Source organism: Natrix helvetica, assembly GCF_964273705.1.
Source record: "Natrix helvetica genome assembly, chromosome: 4".
Taxonomy (NCBI): Eukaryota; Metazoa; Chordata; class Lepidosauria; order Squamata; family Natricidae; genus Natrix; species Natrix helvetica.
In genome coordinates this window covers 36,655,865-36,682,775 of record NC_138550.1, presented here as the reverse complement: position 1 = coordinate 36,682,775, position 26,911 = coordinate 36,655,865, and the positions used below count along the sequence as shown (strand labels likewise).

General features: G+C 40.2%; 2 protein-coding genes across 4 annotated transcripts in view; one reads left to right on the top strand and one right to left on the bottom strand.

The window, feature by feature from the left end:
- Positions 1-12,576: 12,576 nt before the first annotated feature.
- LOC309391979 (uncharacterized protein C3orf85 homolog) lies at positions 12,577-21,039 on the bottom strand. The gene is made up of 4 exons (XM_081952853.1): positions 20,907-21,039; positions 20,136-20,242; positions 17,585-17,643; positions 12,577-13,653 (listed from the first exon to the last, which is right to left on the bottom strand). The coding sequence occupies exons 1-4, from the start codon at positions 21,001-21,003 to the stop codon at positions 13,596-13,598; spliced, it is 321 nt and encodes a 106-aa protein (XP_081808979.1). The 5' UTR covers positions 21,004-21,039; the 3' UTR covers positions 12,577-13,595.
- Positions 21,040-24,660: 3,621 nt separating this feature from the next.
- MORC1 (MORC family CW-type zinc finger 1) overlaps positions 24,661-26,911 on the top strand; it is a 64,802-nt gene continuing 62,551 nt past the window's right edge. For all 3 annotated transcript variants that reach the window (XM_081950382.1, XM_081950383.1, XM_081950381.1), the window contains exons 1-2: positions 24,661-24,805; positions 26,048-26,101. In XM_081950382.1, the coding sequence (XP_081806508.1) occupies positions 24,735-24,805; positions 26,048-26,101 (125 nt within the window). In that variant the 5' untranslated portion in view covers positions 24,661-24,734. The remainder of the gene's footprint in view (positions 24,806-26,047; positions 26,102-26,911) is intronic.

The following is a 26,911-nucleotide window of genomic DNA, read 5'->3' as shown; positions in this document are numbered from 1 at the left end:
AATTTTTTTAATTTTTTGTCTAATTTTGAATGCATTAATCTTCTAATTCATTATATATATAGGATGAATAGACAAGGACAGAATATATAACTGTTTCTTCAATATATGACATCTTCCTTTCCATATAGGGCTCTAATCTGCATTGGATGCAGTGGTGAGATTCAATTTTTTTTACTACTGGTTCTGTGAGCGTGGGTTGGTGGGTGTGGCTTGGTGGGCATGGCAGGGGAAGGATACCGTAAAATTTCTATTCCCTCCCCACTCCAGGGGAAGGTTATTGTAAAATCCCCATTTCCTCCAGATCATCTGGGACTCAGAAGGCAGAGAATAGATGGGGGCAGGTTAAGTCAGAGGTGGTATTTACTAGTTCTCCAAACTACTCAAAATTTCCACTACTGGTTCTTCAGAACTGGTCAGAACCTGCTGAATACCACCTTTGATTGGATGGTCCCGAATCAGTATTTTAATGACATGAAATTATAGATTCTGTGTGATATTTTATACACCCTGTTGAATAAATGGCAATATCAAAGAAAGGAGACTTATTTATTTAATAAATGTCTAGGCTTCCCATCTTGTATACAAGGCTCTGGGTAGTTCATAATAAAAACAGTAAAGATGGCCAGAGTTAAAAAATAACAACAACTTCAAAAATAACATAAAACATCAGCCAGGAAGACTCACAACCACTCAAACAAGCCATGAAATGCTATCAAAATCCTAAATATAAACAGTAAAAAAAAATTTAGATTGAAAATATCAAATTCCTATCCATTTCAATGTATAGATGACTAAGATATCAATCTGTAGTCAGTTTATTTAATCTTTGTTGAGCTTTCACATATGCATTATTCAGCTAATCTAAAATGCAGATAATAAAACAAATTTCATTATCTGATGTAGCGCTTATTGTCAGTTTCTAGATCTGCTCACATTATGCATCAGAGACTGCTTTACTAGATTTATTGAGTAAACTATGATTACCTACCTTTCTACTACATCACATGCCACAGTTAACAAATCACAATAAATGGGTTCACACAACATATTAAGCCATGAAAAAGCAACTACATTTTGTCAACAGAGAACCCATTTTATATTAAAAGGCTCCCTTGAGTGTTCAAATGAAAGACAGAATATAACTGCATTGCATTAAATGTGATTCTTCAAATAGGATGCAAGAATAATTAAACATATTAAATATATTTATAAATATTGTATAACTTCACAAATAACACAGTAAATTTATAATTTATATGCATTAATTTATAATAAATTTATAAAGAAATAAATGCTAACTAAATATACAACTTAATATTTGCAGTGCATAACTAACTCAAGGGCAGAAAGTTATGCATAACACTTACAAGATTAAAGGCAAATTATTCAAGCTATCAAATGGTTTAAGTGAGGATGGCAAATTTCTTAACATCTCAAAGTTATGCTTCAATTCCAAATGTAGTTCATGTTCAACTTCTTCTAAATATGTCAACATAATTTCTATGGCAAAAAAATAGAATTGATTTGTCATTGTCACTTCTGGGAGGATTTTTTTTTTCCAAATTGAATCTTTAAATTTAAAGGTGGTCTCTCATGCTAGGAATTATTGAGTCCAGCCTTTTCAAGATATAAGATATTTAAATGTGAGGGAAAGGTAAAATATCTCATTGTGATTTTTGTGGGCATAACTGTATATTTTTATTGGCAACAAGTAATTTTTTATCATGTTCTTTCAATTCTATTTAATTTGTTAAAATTAGTCAAGGTCAGTTAAGTGCCATTGAAATATGCCACCTATTCAGTCATATTTTTGTGTACAACAATGTACCCACTGATCACAAGCAGTGTAAACTATCCATGTATATCTCACAAGGTTTTTGCAAACATTAAGGATTTCTAGATATTTCTGAAGATCTTGTTGAACATCAACACTGAACATCCTCCTCCTACAATTTCATTTGCTCAATTCCTGAATTAAATTCAGACATCCATAAATAAAGTGTAGCTGAATTTAAGAGGTGGCAATGGCTTAATCTTCCCATTAATTTCATAATATGCATATTTTTTTTAAAAAAAAATCTCAATAATTTTAAAACCTTATTCATATTAGATGAGCAGCTCCTTGTGGTCTAAACAAATTATAAACATGTTTTATAATGCTGTAAAATTCTGCATTCAATGATCAAGCCAAAATGTGCATTCTTGACAGTGTTCTTCCAACTTACAGCCAATATTTATTGTTAAAGAAATAGATATGAAATATTTAAGGAAGAAATGAAAAAATAATGGTTTTGACCAGAGGTGGTATTCAGCAAGTTCTGACCAGATCTGGAGAACCGTAGCAGAAATTTTGAGTAGTTCAGAGAACTGGTAAGTACCACCTCTGTCTGGCCCCGCCCCCATCTATTCTCTGCCTCCCGAGTCCCAGCTGATCGGGAGGAAATGGGGATTTTACAATATCCTTTCCCTGGAGTGGGGTGGGAATGGAGATTTTACAGTATCCTCCTCCTGCCATGCCCACCAAGCCATACCATGCCCACCAAGCCATGCCCACAGAGCCAGTAGTAAAAAACTTTGAATCCCACCACTGGTTTTGACTCTGAAGATTACTGCTTACCATTTCATTATCTTAGACCAGTGATGGCCAAAATATGGCACGCATGCCACAAGTGGCACATGGAGCCATCTCTTTGGGCACATGAGCCGTTGCCGTATATATCAGCTCCAGCACGCAGTCTCTCTGGTGGGCCAGAGGAGTCCATTTTCTGGAGGCTTTCCAGAGCCTGGGGAGGGTGAAAACTGCCCCCATAGCATGGGGGGCCATACATATGCGCAGGTGGGCAGAGCACATTACATTGTGAGTGTGGGGCACGTGCACTATTGCACTCATGCACACAACTTTGGCACGCAAGGACAGAAATATTCGCCATCACTGTCTTACACTTTCTTGTGTAAAAACTGCATTCCTTCTATTTTTCCACGTGTCAAATTTCATGCAGGTAGTACTCAACTTACAACCATTTATTCAGCAACAATTCAAAGTTACAACAAAATAAGTGACTTAGGATCGATCAGTCCTCACACTTGCAACCATTGTAGGATCCCCATAGTGAGGTGATCTAAATTTGCTCTCTTGGCAACCAGCATGAATTTATACTGGTTGCCATGTCCTTTGGGCATGTGATTGCAGTTTGTGACCTTCCAATAAATAAAGTCAATTGGGAAAGCCAGATTCGTTTAAGATAGGTCAGTGTGGTATTCCAGGATGTTAGTTAGAGGGGAATTAAAAAGCATCCTGAAGAAATAAATATAAAACTACTTCCATTATTTGCTAATAAAACTGTATAAGTGTGACCATGTAGTCCCTGAGAGTCAAACTCAATTTGAAGACATCTATAAATAGACAAATCCTTGCCATCTTGTTAAGAAATAACATACAGCTCTTCCAGGGATAGTTATGTATTTCTTTGATTCTAACCGTTCAACTTAAAGCTTGTCTTCCCTTTTGTATTTGCGTCATTTCATATTCATCTCAATTTATCTTTCCCATAGTATCACTCCAGCATGTTAACGAACAACCCTCAAATTCTTAGGAGTTGTGTGCTAATATATTATATCTACAGCATTAATGAAACATTTATTTCCATTTTTACTTCTCTGTTTGAATTCATTCAACCAGAGGAGTCAAATGCAGCCTAAACCTTTCAACAGAAACAGTATTCTCTAAAATTGAATCTTCCTCATTATAGTAATCGTATATATGGCATTCTGAAGTTTGTTTTCTCTTTACTCTTAAAAAACATGAGACTTATCAAAAAATCCTGATAAGCACTGAATGAAGGTGTCCCATTAATCATCCTTAAAGAAATAACTTTGTAATACCACCTTTGTCTTCTCCCCAGCCCATGATGGAGAACACTCTCTTTAGTTATACTTCAGTGTCAAAGTTCAGCTTTTCTTTTTGCCAACAATGCAACAGTGACAAGCAGGTTAAAGTGAGTGAGATCGGAGACTTCGTTCCAGTTCCTGAAGACTATTTTTCAGAGACAGCCTGCTGTTGGCAGCACTAAAGTCTGTTTTTTTCAATGTTCTTCCCATATCAAGGATTAGCTCTCTCCACTTCCACCAAACTAGCATTGGTGATGTTACTTTAGTTGGATAATGAAAAATCTGCAAAAAACCAAACTAGCTCAGCGAGCACCAAAGCCCCCGTACCTTATCTTTCTTGCTACCTCTCCAGATTCTGGCAGTTTGGGAAATTGCTGTCATATGTCAGCTGACCTCAAGGCTGGCAGGTCTGGGCAGGGAATGGAGATGTAATCAAGGGGAGGAGATTTAGTTTTGGGATTTTCAGAGCAAAATCCTGGCACATAAAAAGTCACATCTCCTTGGTTGGCATGTCTTGCCAATTGAAAAAAAAGGGCTTACAGGCACCACTGTGGAAGTGCAATGACATGAGAGAGGTTCTGCTTTGCCACATCATCTTGCAGAACCTGTGAGATGTTTGGGAGCTCATTTAACATTTCTCCAGAAAAGCTCTAAACCAGGGTCATCAAACTCGCGGGCCATGGGCAAGATGTGTCACCCACTGGCGCCCAGTTTAGCAAAGGGAGAAAGAGTCACACCTGGTTTAGCAAAGGGAGAAAGAGAGTCATGATATATCATGTGATGCCGCAGGTTTGACACCCCTGATCTAAACAATTTGTTTTTCAACCTTTTCTTCACATTTAAATACCTTTTGTGGCCTTGGACCATGGCCACAGACCACCAAGGCTTAACTCAAGATTTAAATCATCACATTTCCTCGAGCCTTCACAGAGCCCCGTGATGACATCATGACCCTCCAAGGATCCATTGACCCACAGGCTGAGAACCACATCAGTTAATGTCAAGAAGAAACTTAGACCAGGAACACTCCATTCCCTGTTAGATTCATATCCAAACTGCCCTGCATTCCATTTGGAGAGTGGCACAAATTAGTTTTTGTATCCATTCTGAAACTTTCATCTTAAATGCAAAGGATTATAGCTAAGTATTGAACAAAGAAAGGCATGTTATTCAAGGTATATTATTAATATCATCTATTTTTGGTTACAGTTTCTATTTATGATTAGCAGTAAAGAAGCAAGATAAATTTAGGAAATCATATCTGAATTGCCAACATGAGGATGAATACTGCTAGATGGCAGCAAAGAGCTACAAAAACAAGCCCTTTGTGGGTGGTTCTTTGGCTTTTTGCAGTTCACATATGGTAGCCTTAACAAAATTGTTCTAAAATAATTATTTCGTTCCACTTACAAATCTATATGCTCTGATAATGTTAACATCCCATTTGTTCAAGAATTTATAAGGAAAAGACAAGTAAGTTTTTCAACATTAAAGCATGCAACATTCTATCTATCCCAGTGGTGGGATTCAATTTTTTTTTACTACTGGTTCTGTGGGTTTGGTTTGGTGGGCATGGCAGGGGAAGGATACTGCAAAATCTCCACTCTCTCCCGATCAGCTGGGACTCAGGAAGCAGAGAATAGATGGGGGCAGCGCCAGTCAGAGGTGGTATTTACTGGTTCTCCAAACTACTCAAAATTTCCACTACTGGTTCTCCAGAACTGGTCAGAAGATGCTGAATACCACCTCTGATCTATCCCAATCTTGACAATTTCCAGATGTGTGGTCTCAGAATTCCACAGCCAACAAAGCCATTGCTGATATTCTGGGAACTGAGGTTCACACAGCTGGAAGCTGCTACAGGTGACAAATCTTGCACTATCTTGTTCTCTGAGTTTGGTTACTCTTTTAAAAGTGGGACAGTAAGTTAATCAAAACAGAACAATATTATTACAAATTAGAAATATTCGATCATTATTGGTGTAAAAACCAGTGATGTGCGGTGAGGTTTATGGCTGGTGAGGCTGGTGATGTCATCAGGAAGGTGGGGAATTCTTAACAAGGTGCCGGCCACAACTCGGTTTCCAGGGTCCTTTCGCGACCGAGCTGGCAGGGAAACGGTCTGAAAAGTCTGTCGCACTTTCTGCTTTCGCGAGCAACTTCCCATAAACCTGCCATTGCTCAGTGCGAGGAAGGGAGCCGCTCATGCACGCGCATTCGCCCTGGAACATGAGCTCCGGCATCAGAACCCGACAGAAGGTGGGGAATGGAACCATGTGTGCAGGAGGGAGGCTGAGGCTAGAGGAGCCTCCTGCACCTCTCTCTGTCCTCCACACGTGGTCCCATTCCCCGCCTTCCTGAGTCAACATGAAGGGGACCGCGGCTCACACAGTCCCATTCCCCGAGGCTCCTCAACGCCTTTTCCCTTTTCCATTTTTTTTTCATGATGAGAGCGGTGAGGCTCTGCCTCCCCTGCCTCCCCTGACCGCACGTCCCTGGTAAAAACTAAACAAGCAATCCTTTATTCAAGTGTTTCAGAATTGAAACGCCTAGCATTCACGGATTCAAAGCATGAATTTTATTTAAATCAAGAATGAATTGTGGATGATTTAACATTACTATACTGCATCATCCCTCAGCATCATACAGGTAGTCCCTAACTTATAACAGTTCATTTAGTCACCATTCAAAGTTACACTGAAAAAAGTGACTTATGAACATTCTTCACAGTTACAACCTTGGTAGCATCCCCGTGATCATGCAATCAAAATTCAGATGCTTGGCAGCTGGTTCATACTTATGACCATTGCTGTGTCCCAAGGTCACGTGGCAACCTTTGGTAACTTTTCGACCAGCAAAGTCAATGGGGAAGCCAGATTCACTTAACAATCTAATTATTAACTTATCAACTGCAATGATTCACTTAACAACTGTGGCAAGAAAGGTCGCAAAATGGGGCAAAACTCACTTAACAAATGTCTCAAAAATTTGGGGCTCAGTTGTGGTCAAGGACTACCTATGACTACCTATATAGCTGTGATTGTAGAAATTGTAATCCCAAACATCTGGAAATTATCTTGGAAAAACTGACGAGCAGCTGCCATGTAGACTATTTCAAATCACTGGTTTATTTACTAGTGCTGTCAAGTTTTAGCAAAAAGGTAGATATACTTTACAGAAACCTGAATAAATCTCATTACAGAGATATTTATGGTGTATAAATCTCATCTTGTTTTAAAGAGCTGCCCTTTGACCAGAATGCTAGTGAAGATGGACAGTTATTCATAATTTCTAAACCTCATTTTGGTTTGCAAGGATTGAAAGGAAATGAGATTGTTATTATTACTTATTTTGAGGTTTGACCATTTCCTGAGATGTAGGGCATTTAATAAATTTGAGATTTTGCTGCTGCCTTTGCTTACTTAGAAATCACTACTTATTAGAATGGATATGACTGTACATGTGATCAGATTATTTTTGGTTTGCAAGTAGAATCAAAACATTCCCCTTATATCTTTTTACAAAATCTGTAGTAATAATTTACATTTAATTACTGAAAAAGGACATTTTTTAAAAAAAAAATTAAAAATCTGCCACTGCAGAAAAAACTCACTTTCTAGTCTCCACCAGCTGATTTTCTTTGGCTGATGTTACTTTCAGCACGCCCAGGGGTGGGCTGCTGTGGATTTGTATGGGTTCAGGAGAACTTCTAGCTAAGAATCTTCTCAGTTCAAAGAACCCACAAATCCCACTCCTGGCTGCCCCCCTCCAACCTGCCACACCCCCACCCCTTCCACCTCTCCCCTCCCAAGAGTCCCAACACATTCCGTTTGGGATGCCATGTAAGTACAGGGCCCAGGCAGAGGCTCAGAGAGGGTAAAAAAACAGGTCTCCTGGAAATTCTGGAGGGCTGGAAACAGCCCACTTCTGGCCTCCGGATGGCCTCCGGAGCATAGGGAAAATTATTCTTGTCCTCCTAGAGGCTCGAGGAAAGCCATTGGAGCCCAGGGAGGGTGAAAACTGTTGTGTACCGGTGAGCCTGGCCAGCAGAGGGCAGTCGAGAGTGGGGCTCCTCTGATTGGCCCAGGCGCACCGGCCAGCCGGCGGGAGAAATCCTTTGTCCCTATTGGTTCGTCGTCTGACAGCTCCTGGTATAAATAGCTGTCAGACGACTAGTTTAGTGTTCCTAAACAGTGTTGCGTTATATTCGTCTCTGTCTCCTCATTCGAGACCACAACAAAAACACCCCCCCCAGTTGTAGTGCAGGAGGCTGACAAGGCCATGCCCACCATGCCCACGCCCACCCAGCAACCAGGCAGAGAACTCGTTGAAGCCTACCCCTGAGCATGCCCATTCTGTTTGACCTACCCTGTTTCCCTGAAAATAAGACCTCCCCAGATAATAAGCCCAATTGGGCTTTTGAGTGCATGCACTAAAATAAGCCCTCCCCTGAAAATAAGCCTTCCCCAAAAATGTTGCAACACAACAGCAGCCATGAGGTGACCATGCTCATTGCCTCCCGCACCTCAAAAATAATAAGACATCCCTGAAAATAAGGCCAAGGTCTTATTTCGGGGGGGTCAAAAGAAAATAAGACCCTGTCTTATTTTCGGGGGGAAACATGGTACTCCTAGTGAAACGGGTAGACTCTTGAAAAACGGTGATCGTTCGGGTACCCTGATTCCAAGCCATGTAGGGCTTTATTGGTAACCACCAGCATCTTGATTTCCACCCAGAACTCCACCTGGAAATGCACTGGTAACCAGTGCATGTCATGCTGGAGTAGTGTTACATATGCAATATATCTGGCACCATTTATCTGACACTAAGTTTACATGGGTATTGTTCTGTCCTCGACATATGTCCTGATGGCCAGCAACAGCCAAGACGCGCCTGATTGGCTAAGACGCGGCTTGGCTGAGCGCGGGCTGCTCAGGACGTTTCTATTGGCTACCCTGCTTGACAGCTTCGTATAAATAGCTGTCAAGCAGGGAAAGGTGCTGAACTCCATCTGTATATATATTTTTGGACTTGCTTGTTTGAATAAACGCTATTGAGTTGCCTCAGAACTCGTCCTGCCTCATCCTTCGGCCGATCTTTTACACTGGCAATGAGGGTGGGATACTGAAGGCCAGCTAACAGCATCCTAGAGGGAGCAAACAGAGTTCCCTCAGCCGACGAGGCTACGTTTTTTTTTCTCTCGCTCTCGCCTCCTTTTCCCGTTCCACGGACACTACCATGGCATCAATGCCTCCTTTCGCTCCTTATGGAACCCTAGGCGAAACGTGGGCCGGGTTTATGGAGCGCTTCGAGTGGTTCTTTATCACTAACGGCAACTATGAACTGCCCTCGGACCGCAAGGTCAGCTTTTTCCTCAGCTGCTGCAGTCCGATCATGTTTAACTCTGGCAGGGCTCTCGCCATGCCACTGCCGGCTCATGCCCTCTCCTGGGACAATTTAATCACTAAATTAAAAAATCATTTCACTCCAGCACCCTCACGGATCGCACGCCATTACGCATTTTGCCAATGCGTACAGAAGGAAGCTGAATCAGTCAGCCAATTCCTTCAATCTTTGAGAACGGCTGCGATCCCGTGTGAGTTCACTGACCTGGATGACTCACTGGTGGAGCAGTTCGTGGGCAGCGTCCGGGACCTCCGCCTGAGGCGGCAGGGGATGACACGCTCTGTAGGAGGTTTGAAGTTCTTTCTGTCTTTGTTTTTGTGCCACAATAAATCTATAGCATGGCCGTTAGTAATAGTTTTGTGTTTCCTGTCCCATCTTTTTGGCAGTTATGAACAGAAGGTGTCCAGCAGCACCTCTCGTTTTCAGGTTACTCATTCCAAATTTAGATGGCAAATTATCTTCAACAAGACAACTTATTTTTTAACATGTGTCATCTAGTTACAGAAATCTTTTTTCACAGATTAGACGTACACTTGCACATATCCTCTCAAAGTGCCTGGTGCTTGACAGATCAGATCCCAGCCTCTTATTAGTTTGCAATTCCACCGAAAGAGATCATTAGAAGGGGAGGAGAGGCTGGTATTAAGCAGAGAATAGCATATCTTTCTTACAACGGCATCTGCTTAAGTCAAGTTCCAGGTGAGCTTTAGACTATAAATCATTATGAAGAAGGCAGCAGCTTTTTATTTGTTTTTGGATGATTCATGTGCCTGTTGGACTGAGCAGCAGGAGGTGGCATATCTTTTAAGAAGATAGTATCTTTTGCTTTGTCTAGAGGGCTTCAGAAAAAAAAAGATATATATGAAAAAGATGTGTGCTGCCATTTTCATTTAGATGTATTTTAAATAATATTTTAATTGACTGATTTCAATGGACTGATTAAAAACCTGTTGTTCACCCTTGTGCCCTTCAGATATGTTGGAACTGAACTCCAACACACCTCAGAGGAAGGAGGAAGTATCATAAAGTTGATACTGGCTGATCTAAGCTATCAGTATTTTTATTTCTTATTTATACTTCCTAGTAGTCAGAAATTATTTTAGATAGGCAGATCTTTTCTTATGAATAGAGCCAGGAATCAAAGTACTATTTACATAACTAAAAATAGGAAGAATACACATTTCATATAACTGTCTTGCAAAGGATAATGTATAAGAACATTCAGAATATATTGCTGTTCCCTAGATCCAACTATTAATATATGCATCTTAGTAGAGTTGATAGCATTCCCCTCTGCTATCACCAATGGGACAGTGGTATATTTTTTTAACCTGTATCTGTTTATGCCCCATAATGTTTGCTATAAAAATTGGATTTGCCATTAAGGTATGTTGATAAAGGGACGCGGTGGCACTGTGGCTCAGTGGCTCAGACACTGAGCTTGTTGATCAGAAAGGTTGGCAGTTCGGCGGTTTGAATCACTAGCACCATGTAGCGTGAGCTCCCGTTACTTGTCTCAGCTTCTGCCAACCTAGCAGTTCAAAAATACGTAAAAATGCAAGTAGAAAAATAGGAACCATCTTTGGTGGGAAGGTTAACAGCATTTCGTGCACCTCCGGCATTTGGTAATGCCGGCCACATGACTCCAGACAGCGCTGGCTCTTTGGCTTTGAAATGGAGATGAGCACCGCCCCCTAGAGTCGGGAATGACTAGCACATATGTGTGAGGGAAACTTTTACCTTTACTTTGTTGATAAAAACTTAAGCAATTACTTTCATGACACTTAAAATCTTTTTTAAAATCATATATTATTGCTAATAGAAAATTATGATTTACAATTCCAGCCTATGGTTAAAAAAAATAGCATCATCTTTTGAAACAAAAACAAAATGATATTGATGGGATAATAGAAAAATAGGAGAACAAAGGTAGGTTGGTTTATCTGTAGATAAAGAGGAAGATGTGCCAGGAACTGTTAGAATTACTGTATGTATTCATAACTGTTCAAATGAAGTCTAAATTAGTTTATCTTGTTCCCAGGTAAAAGGAGATCTAAGACCGCAAACTTAGTCTAGAGAAAAATAAGTTTTCTTTGACACTGTGCAAATGAATTAGTAAATACAAATAAATTTGAAGATACTAGCCCAGCAGTTGTCTTAAGGAATTATTGTCTAGAATTGTGAATTGCACAGAAAACGATATAGGACACTACTCAGTTCTTGGAGAGTGATGGAAACAGTGACAGAAGGGTAGGGAATGAATCCACCTGTCCCCATTCTTCCTCTCTGTTTAAAGAGGTAACTTGCTCTTGAAGTAGTTTACCAGAACTGTTCAAAAGGATTATGCAAACATCACACACTGATGAAAATGTAGAAGGATTCTGTCATTCTTTTTTTTTAACTGAACACCTGCTTAGTGGAGTACCTACTGTGTGTAATTGAATTTTCAAAGAGATTGTTTGATTTCTCTGCTGTTTCAGTGTTATTTCAAACTTTATAGATTCTGCTATGCGACATCTATTTTCGTGAAAGATTAATATTCCCAGATAGATAAATAAAGGTTGCACGCTGATTAATTTAGAGAAACCATATGACGGAATGAGTAGGCAATATTTGCACAAAGGTTAGTTGCTGAATGTATTAAGAATTATATATGATGGAACAAAAGTGTACCTAAGGAGAAAAAATGCTTAATGAATGGTTCAACATTAACCAGGGAATAAGATAAGAATGTGTATATTTCCTTGATTATTTAAGAAACCTATAAACATACAAAAATGATTTTGGAGGTGTTACAATTTGGTTGATTGAGGACATGAATGTACATCTACTTTGTATGCAAATGTTGCCAAATTGAATTGAATTGAATTTGGTTGATTGAGGACATGAATGTACATCTACTTCATATGCAAATGTTGCCAAATTGTTGACTTGTGATTAGCAGCAATTGTGAGTAGAAAGCAGCCAGCTCAGTACTTTGGGCAAGTCACTCTGTTTCAGCCCAGCCCAACCCATCTCACAATATGTTGTTATTGGAAACACAGAAGGTAGAAGCATTATATACACTGGTTAAACAAGCAAGGATCTAAAAATTAATTTGTCAATGACAAATATCATGTTTGGCAGAGAAAATGCACGGGAGCAATTAAAAGTTATACATACATGTTTGAACTAGAAAAAGTAGATAAACCTTGGCAGAATAGTCACTAAAGATGAGGAAAATAGATAAAGAAATATTAAGACAAGGGACATCTTGAAGAAAAGGGAAACAAAACAGGGATATAGTTGCTATTTTTCGACATATTTTTTTTAAAGTTTTTAAATTTGTTGTGAACTGCAAATCACAAAGTTTATGTCTTTTAAAAACTTGTACGTACCATATCCCTTTTTTCTTCTTCCATAGTTTAATACAGTTCCCTTCCTAGAAGCTAAAGTAATATCAGGTCTGTAATATGGAATTAATGGTTCTTGAAAGAACCAAAAATGGCTGTATGTAAGAGGGTATTTTTTTCTCACTTTGTTATACAGAAGTGGAAAAATTGGTATGTCAGGAAAAGCATAAATGTAAAGTGAATGAAATTCAAGTAGGGTACTTTAAAAAGTTATAGGGCAAACCATGGAAAGATAGGGTCAAGATCCAGTGATGAATGAATGTTTTGAATATACAGATTCCTTCTTGCTTTGAATTACAGGCATCAGGATAGGTCAAGTGGTACAATATATATGTAACTGGATTTTTTATATGTTCACAAAAGTGAAGGAGTTATAAATGAAATGATAGGTAGAGTCTGTGTTGCCTACATCTCTCAATTTCTCAATTAAACAATGCAAAAGCAAGCAGCAATGCTTGGTTAACATTACACTCCCATATTGCTTCTGGCATATGGGCAATTTCAAGTTAAATCTAATTTGTGGTGAATAATTCTCAAAGATAAACCAGTTCACAAACAAGATTCCAAAATCAATATTACATTCACTAGGACATTCCTCACATTGAAAAACTATAACAACTACTTTTGATTTACATATGACAATAGGTATATTTCTCATGCAGGGCCCGTTGGACAACAAATCCTATTCAAGACAACATAAAAGTAATTTCTTTCATACAGGATAGTATCTGAAGGCCTGGGCACTTTTTTCACAGGATATAACCTTATCTATTCCAGGACAGGATTAAGACATTTATGTTGGATCCTTGTCAATTAGACATAATAGCATTTGTCTCACACACTTATTCCAGGAAGAATCATGTTGATTAATACCATGGACATAGATTCATAAATTTTTGGAGTCACCGATCAAGCTTTATGTTCTTCCTGTTGCCATAACATATTCTTGTAAAAACTAATGTAGTCCCTGTAAAAAAACAAAATTGCTTTGTTAAAAATCATATTAAACAATGGAATATTTTTCAAAACGGTGTTTGCTTCCATTGGTCCTAAGAATAGGTGAAAAGCTCATTGTGACCATGATCCAGCCTTTGACACCTGGGAATTTTGAACAAGCTTTTTCCATTAGCATAAAGACTATCATGTCCAATTTGCTTTAGTTCATGGTGGAAATCATAACAAATGGAAAAAGCTTAACTCAAAATAATTTCATACAAAATAATTGTATAGTATTTATTATTCCAAGGGATGCGGTGGCTCAGTGGCTAAGATGCAGAGCTTGTCAATCAGAAAGGTATATAATTGAGTGAGCTCCCATTACTTGTCCCAGCTTCTGCCAACCTAGCAATTCAAAAGCACGTAAAAATGCAAGTAGAAAAATAGGAACCACTTTTGGTAGGAAGGTAACAGCATTCCGTGCGCCTTCGGCATTTAGTCATGACCAAGGAGATGACTTCAGAGAGTGCTGGCTCTTCGGCTTTGAAATGGAGATGAGCACCGCCCCTTAGAGTTAGGTTTAAGTTTATTGGACTTATATACCACCCTTCTCCCAAAGGACTCAGGGCAGCGTACAACATAAAAACATATATTACAAAATTTAAAAGAAGGATTAAATAGAATATCCAAAAAACCCAATAGATATTTACAATGAATTTAGAAATTAAATTAAAATTAACAATTAAAATTAATAATTTATTTTATTCAGGCCAGGCTGGCTTGCTGGAAAAGCCAACTTTTTAGGGCGCACCGGAAGGACTGGAGGTCGGGAATTATGCCCTCGACATGATGTTCCGATGCCTGGAGGCTGTACAGATCTGGATGGGGACGAACAGGCTCAAGCTCAACCCCTCCAAGACTGAGTGGCTGTGGTTCCCGTCATCCCAATTTGTGCATCTTGTACCATCTTTGATGATAGGGGGAGAAATTTTAGCCCCCTCAGAAAGGGCTCGCAATCTGGGAGTCCTCCTGGATATGTGGCTTAGTTTAGAAGAACACCTGACGCTCGTGATCAGGGAGGCTTTTGCCAGGTTCGCCTGATATGCCAGTTGCGCCCCTTCCTGGATCGGGATGCCCTATGCACAGTCACTCACACCCTCGTCCTTTCTCATCTGGACTACTGTAACACTCTCTACATGGGGCTGCCCTTGAAGAGCACCTGGAGGCTTCAGCTGGTCTAGAATGTGGCCGCACAGGTTGTCATGGGGGTGCATAGGTGCTCCCATGTTACACCCCTTTCAGACGGCCTGCACTGGTTGCCGGTTGTTTTCCGGGGGCGATTCAATGCGTTAATTATGATCTTTAAAGTGCTCCATGGCTTAGGCCCAGGGTACTTGCGAGACTACCTACTGCCACCAGTAGCATCCCACCATCCAGTACAATTCCACAGAGTTGGTCTCCTCAGGGTGCCATCGGCCAGGCAGTGTTGGCTGGCAACCCCCAGGGGGCGAGCCTTCTCTGTGGGGTGGAGCCATCTAATCGGTTCTGCCTCCCTGCGGCAAGGAGTGGCAGTATGGAAGTCAAGCCTAAGGAGGATATGATCTGACCATGACAAGGATTGGATAGAAATATCCCCTAAATCTAGATCATTAATCCACTGTCCAGAGATGAAAATCAGGTCGAACGTGTGTCCCCCGTTATGAGTGGAGTCTCAAATTAACTGAGTTAGGTCCATAGCCATCATGGAAGCCACGAACTCCTGAGCTGACTCAGCTGTCTCGCCAATGGAAGGCAGATTGAAATCCCCCAGGACCATAAGCCTGGGGAAATCAACCACCAATCCAGCTAACACATCCAGCAGCTCCGGCAGGGCTGATGAAATGTAGCAGGGAGACAGGTATGTAACAAAGAGGCCCACTTGGATTCCAAGGCCCCACTTCACAAAAAGGGACTCACACCCACCTATCTGAGGCACAGTGACCTCCTGAGGTCCAAGACATCCCTAATAACCACCGCCATCCTCCCGCCTGTGCCCTGGGCTCTCGGCTGGTGAAATGTCGGCAAGCCTGGAGGGAATAATTCAATGAGGGGAACACCCCCCTCATGGCCCAACCAGGTCTCCGTAATGCACGCCAAGTCTGCTCTCCCCTCTTGTATGAGGTCATAAATGAGGGTAGCCTTATGTACCATGGACCTGGGGTTAAGCGATACCAGCCAGAGACCCTGGTCCTGTAATCCGGAGCACCCAGGGGTGCGAGAGGGGCAATGAGGGTCAGAGCGCGTGATCTCTCTTAAACAGCAAACTTGCGTCCCCGGACATAATTTGGTCCTAGGACTCCACCGTATCTGCCCCTCCCACATTCAGTAGAGATAGCAACCCACCCAATGGAATGGTTTAATGTCTCCCCCAGAATCCCAACCCTTTCCAGCACTCCCGACTCGCGCCCATTAGTTAGCTCTGGCCTGTGTCCTGGCAGACTCCCCTCCCAAGTGTGTCTGAGCCATCCGAATCAACCCATGTGAATCAAGCCCATCCCTTAAAATTTGATTTTAAAAACCCTGTAAAAAAACCGCTAAGAAGCCTCTTCTTCGCATGCCATCTCTCAGGATCCCAAGATCCGTCATTAAGGAAGTGCCTTGATAAGCAAGAAGGCCATCCCCGGGAAAGGGGGAGTAAAATTCTGTCACAGTATAATATAGAGGAGAGTGTGGCATCAACCAAAACGGAGTGACATCACAGGGAGAAGGAACGGGGAGATGACATATCCATGAGGAGGCAGCTGACAGTGTTCAAGGGGTTAGCAGGAAGCTTGTGTCCATCATAGCCATGGTCGATGTTGAAGACAATATGTAAGGGTAACGGTCAGATATCAAAATCACAGCAGATGATAAACTGTGGGTTCGTGAAGCGGCCAATAATGGTGGCAGTGAGGACAGCGGTGGCAGCAGCGGCTGCTCCAACAACTCCAACAACTAAGCTCCATCCATGTCAGCCGCACTCATATCCGTCGCCGGGGCCGCACTCCGTTAACCTAGTCCATAGTATCACAAGGGGAGGGGCCAAATGGCCAAATGGCACAGTACGGTGGCCCAGGCAACGGTGATGATAGCAGAGGGGGCACAACACAGGAGCTCCCCCCCCCCACTCCAACCACACCCACGCCAACTACCGAAGCCATCTTCTGCTGGCATCAATGCCCATACCAGCCGCCTCAGCCACTCCCCCGCTAATCCAGTCTATCACATCCATAAGCAGGGGGAAGTTATCAGGGGAGAGTCAGGAACGACTAGCACATATGTGCAAGGGGAACTGTTACCTTTACCATTATTATTATTATTATTATTATTATTATTATTATTATTATTATTATTATTATTATTATATTATTATTATTATTAATCTATTAAAAAAGAATTTGCTTCAGAAATCATTTTAAAGCTAACAAAAAATTCCAAAAAAATTTCAGTGCTCTAAAAAAGGTTTTTTCACAATTATTTGGCTAAAAGAAAGTCAGTGAATCGATAGCCTTCTACATCATAATGAAACTCTTTCCAAGGTTTCATGCCAACAGTACAAAAGTCTTGCCATAGGCAAATCATTGGGAATTTCTCCTTCAGGAATGCCCTGCCAACTCTTATCCCCCAGTGCCAAATTCTCATCTTGCATGGCATCGTGTAACACCCACAATTCTTCATATAAGGATTCATCAGTGTAAACAAGAATTTTAAAATTCCCCATGTACTTAACACAGCTATTTATTAGACTATTTAGCAATAGTTGGTTCAGATAGCAATCATTTCTAAATTACATATTTCAAAAATAGTATTAAATATTGTTTTTTTTTCATATAATCCATCCCATTAATCCAGTTTCATATAATCCAATCAATTATGTAATATCCATCCCATTAAATGCTGTAAATACCGAAACCCTTTCAAAAATTTCCAGTTCCATGAATTACCTGACTTTGTCCATGGAATACTGTGATGATCTCTTCAGTAATAACCAGTATTCACTCATCTGATTAGAATAAAAATATGATTTAGTTTAACAAGGAAAAAATATTATATGGATATTTATGAATATTGACAATCTCAGAGAGGCTAAAGATTATAAGTCAGGCATGTAGCTTTGAGCAAAAAGACATGATATAAACTGGAATAATAATAACAATTTGGACACTTCCAAGCACATTGTCTTCTGCAATTAATGCCATCCTAGTATGGTAAATATAATTCCCAACCAGTGTGACTGGCAGGCCTGCATTTAGCTTTCTGCAATTTTGCAGTATTTTTTTTCTTTTTCTTTTTTCCATTTTCCTTCCTTCCTTCCTTTTCTTTCTTTCTTTCTTTCTCTCTATCTGTCTGTCTGTCTTTCAGAGGATGAATCTGGTCTTAGTTTAGTTTAGTTATTTTTTTTATTATTATAAAACAGAATTAACATCAACCCAAAATGGAAGGAAAGGGAAGACACACTATCTCAGAGCATAGCATTGCAAAATTAATGCTGATTTTGCATGGAAGTATAGGAGAAAAAACACAAACTGAGACCGCGAAGAACTAAGCTTAACATTTAAGTAAAATACAACATTTTCATAGAATCAGAGTAGAAAAGGAAAGATTGCTACTCTGACGTCCATGCTCAGGAAGATTCCCTGCAAAATTGAATTGAATGAATAAATATAGCATTTCTGATAAATGGCCATTACATGTCTGTTTCCATGAAAAGCAAATGCACCACACAATGTGACAATCTTTTCTTCTGGCTGACAACTCCTACAATCAGAAACTTTCTCCTGACTTCTACTCTAATTCTACTTCCACATCGTTTTAATTCATTTGTTCCACTCCTGTGCCCTGGGGCAACAGAGACTAAGTCTACTTTTCTTTCTGGGTGAACATGCTTCTTAATATTTCATCCTCAGAAAGGTATTTCTATAATTGCTATATTAGGGAAAACTATTTCTTAATGCCATTGAGAAAAAAATGAAAAATTACAAGGGTGAGAAGGATAACAAATTATTCTTCATTATAAATATATGTTTAAAAATAAAGACTTCACATTCACCAAATTAGATTGCACTATATTCTGATTTCTTTCTGATTTCTGATTTTTTAGAAACCCTCATTTCCTACTCAATGACTGAAAGTGAATATATGATCGTTTTCTTTTTTGCACAGCTTAAGACTGGAGAAACCACTCTTCTAACACAAAAAAAACCCATTAACTGCGTAGTTAAACATAAAGATCATAATTTAAATCCCTTGGTACCATACCCATCCTAGATGAGTTATGGTTGTAAAACATGATCCTCAGACTGAGAGTTTTGAAATGTTCTTACAATTCTGCCTAAAATACTTATTATTTTGATATTTCTGGATATCATGGAAGAGAAAAATTAAGTAGATCCAAAGTCCTATAAATAATCTCTGATGAACTCTACTTTTTAAATCATGCTAGTATCTCAGCAGAATTTGATTGTGAATGGGAGTATGGCAGGGGTGGTATTCAGCCAGTTCTAACAAGTTCTAGGGAACTGGTAGCGGAAATTTTGAGTAGTTCGGAGAACCAGCAAACAGACTGGCTCTGCCCCTGCTGTCTTCCAGCCTCCCAGCTGATCTTCTTTTGTTTCCCTGAACAGGAGAATGGAGCTGGAAAGCAGGTTAGTGGGGTGGGGAGGGAATGGGGATTTTGCAGTAACCTTCCCCCAGGAGTGGAGAGGGAATAGGGATTTTGCAGTATCCTTCCCCTGCTACACCCACAAAGCCACACCACGGCTTCTGCCAGAAGGTATGCTGATATTCTGGGAGGGCACTAGAGTTAGAATTAATACAACTATGGAGGCCGAGGCCATCATGGAAAAAAACAAAGTGCTCCTAGACAAAACTGATGATACCACACGAGATACACAAGACACAGGAGGTGCCGGAGTCTTGCTGGTGGGGGGAGAAGAGGCAACATTGAGAAAACTTAGATCACAAAAGTGAGTTAGAAAAATAATGCAATTGCTAATACAGGGAATTTTTTCTGTTTGATATAAAATAGATTGAAATTACTGGAAAATATAAGGTAAAAATATGCTGTCAAAATATTGCTAAGTAGTAATTATCTAATGTATTAACAAGTGAAAGTTATGAGAATTGGGAGGAGTAACATTTCCTGCATAATGTAGCTGTCAAAATTTGTAACTTTACCCATTACCCCTTTTCCTGAAAATTTTGTAAAACTAATAAAAATTTATGTTTAAAAAAAAAAGCCACACCACATCCACAAGGCCACGGCCACAGAACCAATAGTAAAAAAAATTGAATCCCACCACAGGAGTATGGTTTTGTGTTTCAAACCCCAGCCAGCCCTTGAACTGCTTGCATTATTTTAGATGAGTCATTTTTTCTCTGGTCAAGTCTTCATCACAAGGTTTTAGGCCAGCATCCAGCCTTAAGCTCCCCCAGGGAAAAAAGTGAATTGAGTAATAAACATAGATTTTAAAGATGTTTAAAAAAGGTCGGTACCTGTTCAGGCACTGTAATTGCATGCCAATTGGCTGGGTAGGGTATCCTTTTAAGTCCTAAAAATTCATTATCTTCTTCTTGAGAGGAAAATGGTAGTCCCCAAGCCACTGAAATGACAAAGCCACAGGTTTGACAGTTATGGGTTTGGAGCATAAACAAAATCTAAAATATTCTGCTGTATGCCAGATTTCTCTAATCTGATGATCTTCAGATATGCTCTGCCATGGGCATCTGCGTGGAGGCAATTGACATATGTGTCATGTAGTTGTCATCACACAAATGACATGAATTATGTATGTTCCATCAATCATAGATAATGCCATAATACATATCACCTCATTGGGCCTTTTCCTGGATGCTAGATTCTACCCATATCTTTTGATCACACCAGCTAATGGTCACATAACATAGCAAAAAATGTAGTTATACTTCATGTTAGTTATATTCCAGAGTACCATGCGAAGGAAAATTTTTCTAAGTTTTTAATATTACTAAGCATGATATTGTTGGAAGAAATGTCAATATCAATAGATTAGATTGCCTTTTATAATCCTATTAGCATTCCAGCCTCAAAACCAAACATTATTTTGAAAGGAAAAAAAATACATCTCGTCTGAGTCACCATAACTTCCAGTTGCAATCAATTATAACCATTGAATTTTATAGGTTTAAGAGCACTTCCTTGCAGTTCTTCCTGAATCTCAGTAATTCATTCAACCAAAATTAATACGCAGATTTCAAGAACAAGCACAATGTGTTTTAAAAGCTTACCTGTAAGCAGAGCAACACAAGTCACCACGTAAAGCGTTATAATACCCATGGCGACTTCTCTGGCTTGGAATAGTAAAAATTGTATCCTTTTGACCATTTGATTCCCTTTGCTTTATCAATCATTTACTCTGTGTCTGAACAGTTGTGCAGAAAGAGGGCAGAGTCCATTGTTACATTTTCATGTTCCATCGACCTCTCTGTGCCCTTTAGACTTTCTTACATGGAAGGTTTGATTCACATAAGACATGTTTTTCCCCTTCTTTGAATGGACACTGGACCCATTAAACTTTAAACTTTATCGCAAACACGTTTCCAGTATTTTTGCCTTGTGAGCAGAGCTGGGGGAAACTACATTCCTTCTTGAAATGAAGGCCAATATGGTCCCCTTTTGCTGTTCCCCAATGTAAGGAAACCATAGGCAGCACCCTTTAGTGTTGGTGATTCTCTTCTACAGCTACCTAGGTTAGGATAACTTAAGGCAGTGTTTTTCAACCTTTTTTGGGCAAAGGCACACTTGTTTCATGAAAAAAATCACGAGGCACACCACCATTAGAAAATGTTAAAAAATTTAACTCTGTTCCTATATTGACTATATATAAAGTAATTCTCTTGAATAGGAATCAAATAAACACAAAGAAAGTATTTTATAATTACTTTATTATGAAATAGTAAGTAAATAGAAATATGAAAAATTATAAAATACTTTATTCAGTGCGCAACCTGGGCCTGTTTGGCTGAACACAAAGCTGATATTCTGGCTGGAATCGAAGAAAGACACACACTTAGCTCTTCGTCAACAGCTCTCAGTCTCTCTCTGTATTTAGTCACGCTGCACCTGCGGCCTGGTCTGGATCCGGATGCGGTCTCTCTGCAGTGCCAACTCCCGCCGAGTCCTGGTCTCCGTCCATCTCCTCCTGCTCCGGTCCTCCTGGTGACTCAAGTCGCGACGTCTTCTTCTCTCCGCTGCTGCGCACACTGTGCTTGGGCGGGAAGGAAGTCGGAAGATGATGTCCTACTGTGATAGGTCCAGGCTGGAGTCTGGACCAATCACAGCCCGGACATCAGAAAAGTGGAGGGTGTTCCCCTGAGGAGCGCCAATCGGTGCCCCTGCTGGCCGAGGGTGGGGTCAAAAACCCCACGCCCCATACCCAGGACACAGTCCGGCGCCCGCCTAGTGGGCGAAAATTTGACTTTTTTTAAAAAAAATCTTTCGAATTTTTCAATTTTTCCCACGGCACACCAGGCAACATCTCTCGGCACACTAGTGTGCCGCGGAACACTGGTTGAAAAACACTGACTTAAGGAATCCAGTATAACTCTCCTTTCCATATCCTCCTACCTGCTCATCATTCCACCACCTGAGGATGTACAGACCAACTTGTTGCAGATTTCTATCAGCATCTCTACCTATCATCTGCCTTCCATATTTATTATTGTGCAACTACATACTAAGCCAATATGGATGAGATATTAAGCAAGCATGGAGTGGAGACGTTTACAATCAAGCTATTAAGAGCATGCCATTTTTTAAAAAAAAATCTTTTAAAATAATGGCTGGAATATTTTGGATTTTTTTTTTCATGTGGTAAATTGGGGAGGGCAACTTGTAGCTTTAAGGCATCTTGTGATCCTTGGGGTAATTTTAGCTTCCTCACAAGATTCATGAAAGGATTTTGTCAGAACGAATCACTCCACTTCTTTGAGCCAGTTTGCATTAATACAACTGGTTTCTACACTTCCACTGTCCTACTTACAGTAGTGGGTTACAATTTATTTTACTTCCGGTTTGCTCCTGCCCATGCGCACACAACTCTTCTGCGCATGCGCAGAAGCATCCGGGTGGGTCGGCGGAAGCTGGACATGATGGCTCTTTACCAAATGGGTGCTTTGAATTCAAGCATTTATCAAAGGGAAGCAACCCTTCCATGATCTTTAATATTTAGACCAGGGGTATCAGAACTATGGTCCTTTTATGATTTGTGAACTGTTTCCCAGAATTCCTTGAGCTCAGATCTAGATCATTCAACAATCAGCTATACTGGTTAGGGAATTCTGGGAGTTGAAGTCCACACATGCTACAATTAAGGAACACTAATCTAGACCTTGCCTCAGACAAGACAAGGCCAAAGTCAGAGGAAAAAGGATGTGCTTATGTATTTTGGTGTCTGACTCCCACCTTTGATTAAGTCCATTTACCATGGAGTACTCAGCAAATTATCCTAATATAGGTCATGTATAGGAAAAAAAAACCCTATTAAAATAGGTCAGAATATAGCAATTGTTATAGATATTACAACTGTGAATGATTTGAAAATAATACAGAAAATTGACCTTGGCCCTTGTCAGTGTGGAGCTTCCAGACTTCTTCAAAGCAGCCATGGTTTTTGAATCTGCTTTGAAAGGATGCTTCAGGCATATCTCTGCTCTTTTCAAAAATCCTCTTTTGAATCATTTTCAAAGTATATGTGTATCCATACCAGGTGTCTTTTTTTTCCCTCACTGAATATTGTGAAAGAAATTCCACACAGGTTATGGAAAATATGCGAGTAGGATCTCGCATCCTGCTACATGAATCTGATGTCTGAAATAGCCCTAAAAATTCTCAATTCTTAGGAAATATTTGTTATGGTACCAGTATGGGAGTCTGTTAGCCTTTTGCATTGACAAGATACAAATGGAAGTCTTCTTTCATCATACAAACAAAAAACAAAAAAACAAGCAAATCTGAAGTGTTACTTTGCACTGCAAATGCATTCATTTGCCAGCAAATTATAGTTGTTTTCTTTATTACATAAAAGTGGAGATGAAAGGGGTTGTTTCAGCCATCAAATACAACATGTTGCTCACCAAAGGAATCTGAATCAAAGAATGATTGACGGATGGCTTTTCATTCACTGTTTGAAAGAGGAGCTGTCTCTCTAGATCAGTGTTCCCCAGCCTTGACAACTTGAAGATGTTTGGACTTCAACTCCCAGAATTCCCCAGCCAGTTGGCTGGGGAATTCTGGGAGTTGAAGTCCGGACATCTTCAAGTTGCCAAGGTTGGGGATCACTGCTCTAGATAATTGAATCTAGAGAATGGCAGTTACAATCTAGAGAATGGCAATTACAACTGTTAAACCTTTCAATAGGTGTGCTTTTTTCAGAGGAGCTGCAATTCACTTAACTGCAAGCCATCATCTCTGAAGCTGTCATTTGAAACGATGGGCTTGGATACAATGTCGTTCAGTCTTACTTACAAACCACCCAAGTTCCAATGCACCTTACTACACAGATATGATGGATGGCGGGGCAGGGGCGGGTTGTTGTGGACGCGAGCTTTGAATCCCTCGACCCCTGACCGCCCGTCTGAAGAAATCCCTGCCGTTTTCTTGGCAACCGTTTTGAACGCAGTTTACTACTGCCTCCTTAAGGTTGAAAGAGGGTCACTAAGTTGGCACTGTGCCTAAATCAGACTCCCAGATAGTAGCCTAGCGCCTTAACCACTACACTAAAGTTGCTCTCTGTGATAAGAGTACAGCGATAATTTACGCGATGGTGGTTGATGAGAATTACTGTACAGAGTAATGAACAACCGTTCCGTACAGTAGTTTGGACTCCTAAAGTTTCGCCGGCCGCACATCGCCCGCAAGGTTGTTCACATCGCTTTCTCCACAAGAGGGCGCCTACAGTCCGTCTCTCTCTCTCTTGCCCTTCCTTGTGCCGTAGCCCTTTCGCAGCCACGCCCTGGTCGCGCTGCGTTGCACGTGGGCGGCGAACGAAGGAGTTGGCTCTGTTGTTGACTCTGGCCGACGACGCTGTTGGGGGCTGCTTCTCCTTGGCAGCGCCGATGGCCGAAGCGGCTGTTTATGGGGGTCTCTGTAGGGCGGAGTTAACGCTGGAGTTTTTGCATGCAAACTCGTGAGTGAGACAAGAGGCAGCCACTTTTTGGGGCGTCGGTACCTTCATTGGGCTCTGCCTTCAATTGGCAGTAAAGCGGGGGAAAGTCCGTTTTCTTGAATAATACTGATAACTGTTTGCAGGACGGCTCCCTTTTCTATAAAGAATCTTTCATTCTTAAACCCGAGGAAGCGCGGGTCAAACCGTTGTCCAAGAGTTTTTCAAACTGGGCAATCCAGCGAGTTGGAAGTCCACACATCTTTAAAATGTCCCAAGTATGGAGAATACTTAACTAGACAAACAGAGGGCAAGGAGTTGTTTCTGTGCCGTTCCGCCTAAGGGGTTTGCTTGGGAATGAGTCCTCCTCGTTTGGATGGAATAAAAGTTCATGAATTTGTGTTATCCTATAGATGGGTACCTTTGCCAGCACTCAAACTTTTGTGGATTACATCTTTTAGGGCCCACGATATTTCATGATAATAAATGCTTTAAGAAGTTGCGTCTTAATACCGAACAGAGTTGCATGTTTTATACATTAAGATTATTGAGTAGTACTACTCAGGTCAACGGTAAGTCCTCTTGCGTTTAGTGGTAACAATTCTCAGGTATGTATGACCAGGTTTTTAATTTTAGGAATGACATCCTAGGGAACCTAGTCAATCTGTATTGCAATCATTAATCAGATTGGTTAGAAACAAATCTAACAGTAAGCCTGAAAATGAAAGAAGTAAGATCAATCACAAGGACTAAGAATAAACCAGAAACATTAACTAAAAGAAATGTTGAAGATCTATAAGGTTCAGTTAAAAAGATGTGCTTTTCCCCTATCCTAAACTTAGTGTTTGAACTAAGCATGTGGTCCCTCTTCTTGTCTGCTAGTTAGGGGGGGATCTTACGATTTATGATGATCATATTTTGTGATTATGATCATGATTTATCACTTGTTGCTTTTAGGTACACTGAGAGCTTATGCACAGGAGACAAATTCCTTGTGCATCCAATCACGCTTGGCCAATAAAGGTTTCTATTTTGCCATGGCGTATAGAAAATTCATTGCTATTGCTTTCCCACGTATGCACCAATATCTCTCAAAGCAGTATTTATCTCCCCTCACCATCCCCTTTGACTTTTTCATATTTCAAAAACTGTGGGGTTCTAACACACTCCAAATCCTTTTTTGTATTGCCGTTTTCTGCATGTGTAATTCATCCCTGTGTTTTGTTTCTTCTTTTGTGTTAAAATTACCTTAATGCTTCTTTCTAGCACAACACACGACTTCGTTTTTGGAGCAATAGCTGAATTGATTGACAATTCACGGTAAATATGTTGCTTTTAAAGTCCCTGTTTTATAATAAGCTAAACCTTTCATTCTGGTACCTGAGTGCCTTTCCCAGTGGCCTGTTTTTTGCTATTTTGTTTTTTCCCCCAATTTAGACAATAATATGGTGCTTAGACCAGCTTCATTAAGATTTTGCATCAACAGAACAGTGATTCAGTGAAAAATTGAATAAAACCAATATCTTCTATAGCCTTCTCCAAGACTTTACATTTAGATGGGTTAGGTTTTTTTTTTAATATCCAACATTATTTTGGCTGGTTGGGAGTTCTAGCAATTGACATTCCACCATGCCTGTAGTGGGGAATCTTGCTCTACTGCAATAGTAGCTACTTACCATACACCTGAAGGCTGGACCTTCTCACTGACTCAGGAGGTCAGGGACTGGATCCTTCCAACCCTGGTAATGGAGCTTCTGGCCAAGGTGGTATGGACTGACAAAAAAACCCTAATTGGTTGTTTCTTTTACTTCATTTAATTAAATGCTGTTATTTAAGAAATCAGCTTTAGTCTTGTATATCTCTCGTATATAGTGAGCCTTCTTAAGGCTTATTTACTACGCTTCTAACTGCAGTTTCTGGCTGATGTACAAACTAGTTTAAAACTATTATTGAACATGAAGCATAAAAATTAACCCAGAAAGGGCACAGTATGCAAGATAAAATAATCAGCCATGAAGATGATAGTAAACAAAACATCATTCTTATTTTTCAATGCCCTTATAAATTGTAGGAATGGGAGTTTATGTCAAATCAACTGCAAATTCACTTCCCCAGTGCTTTGTTTTTGGT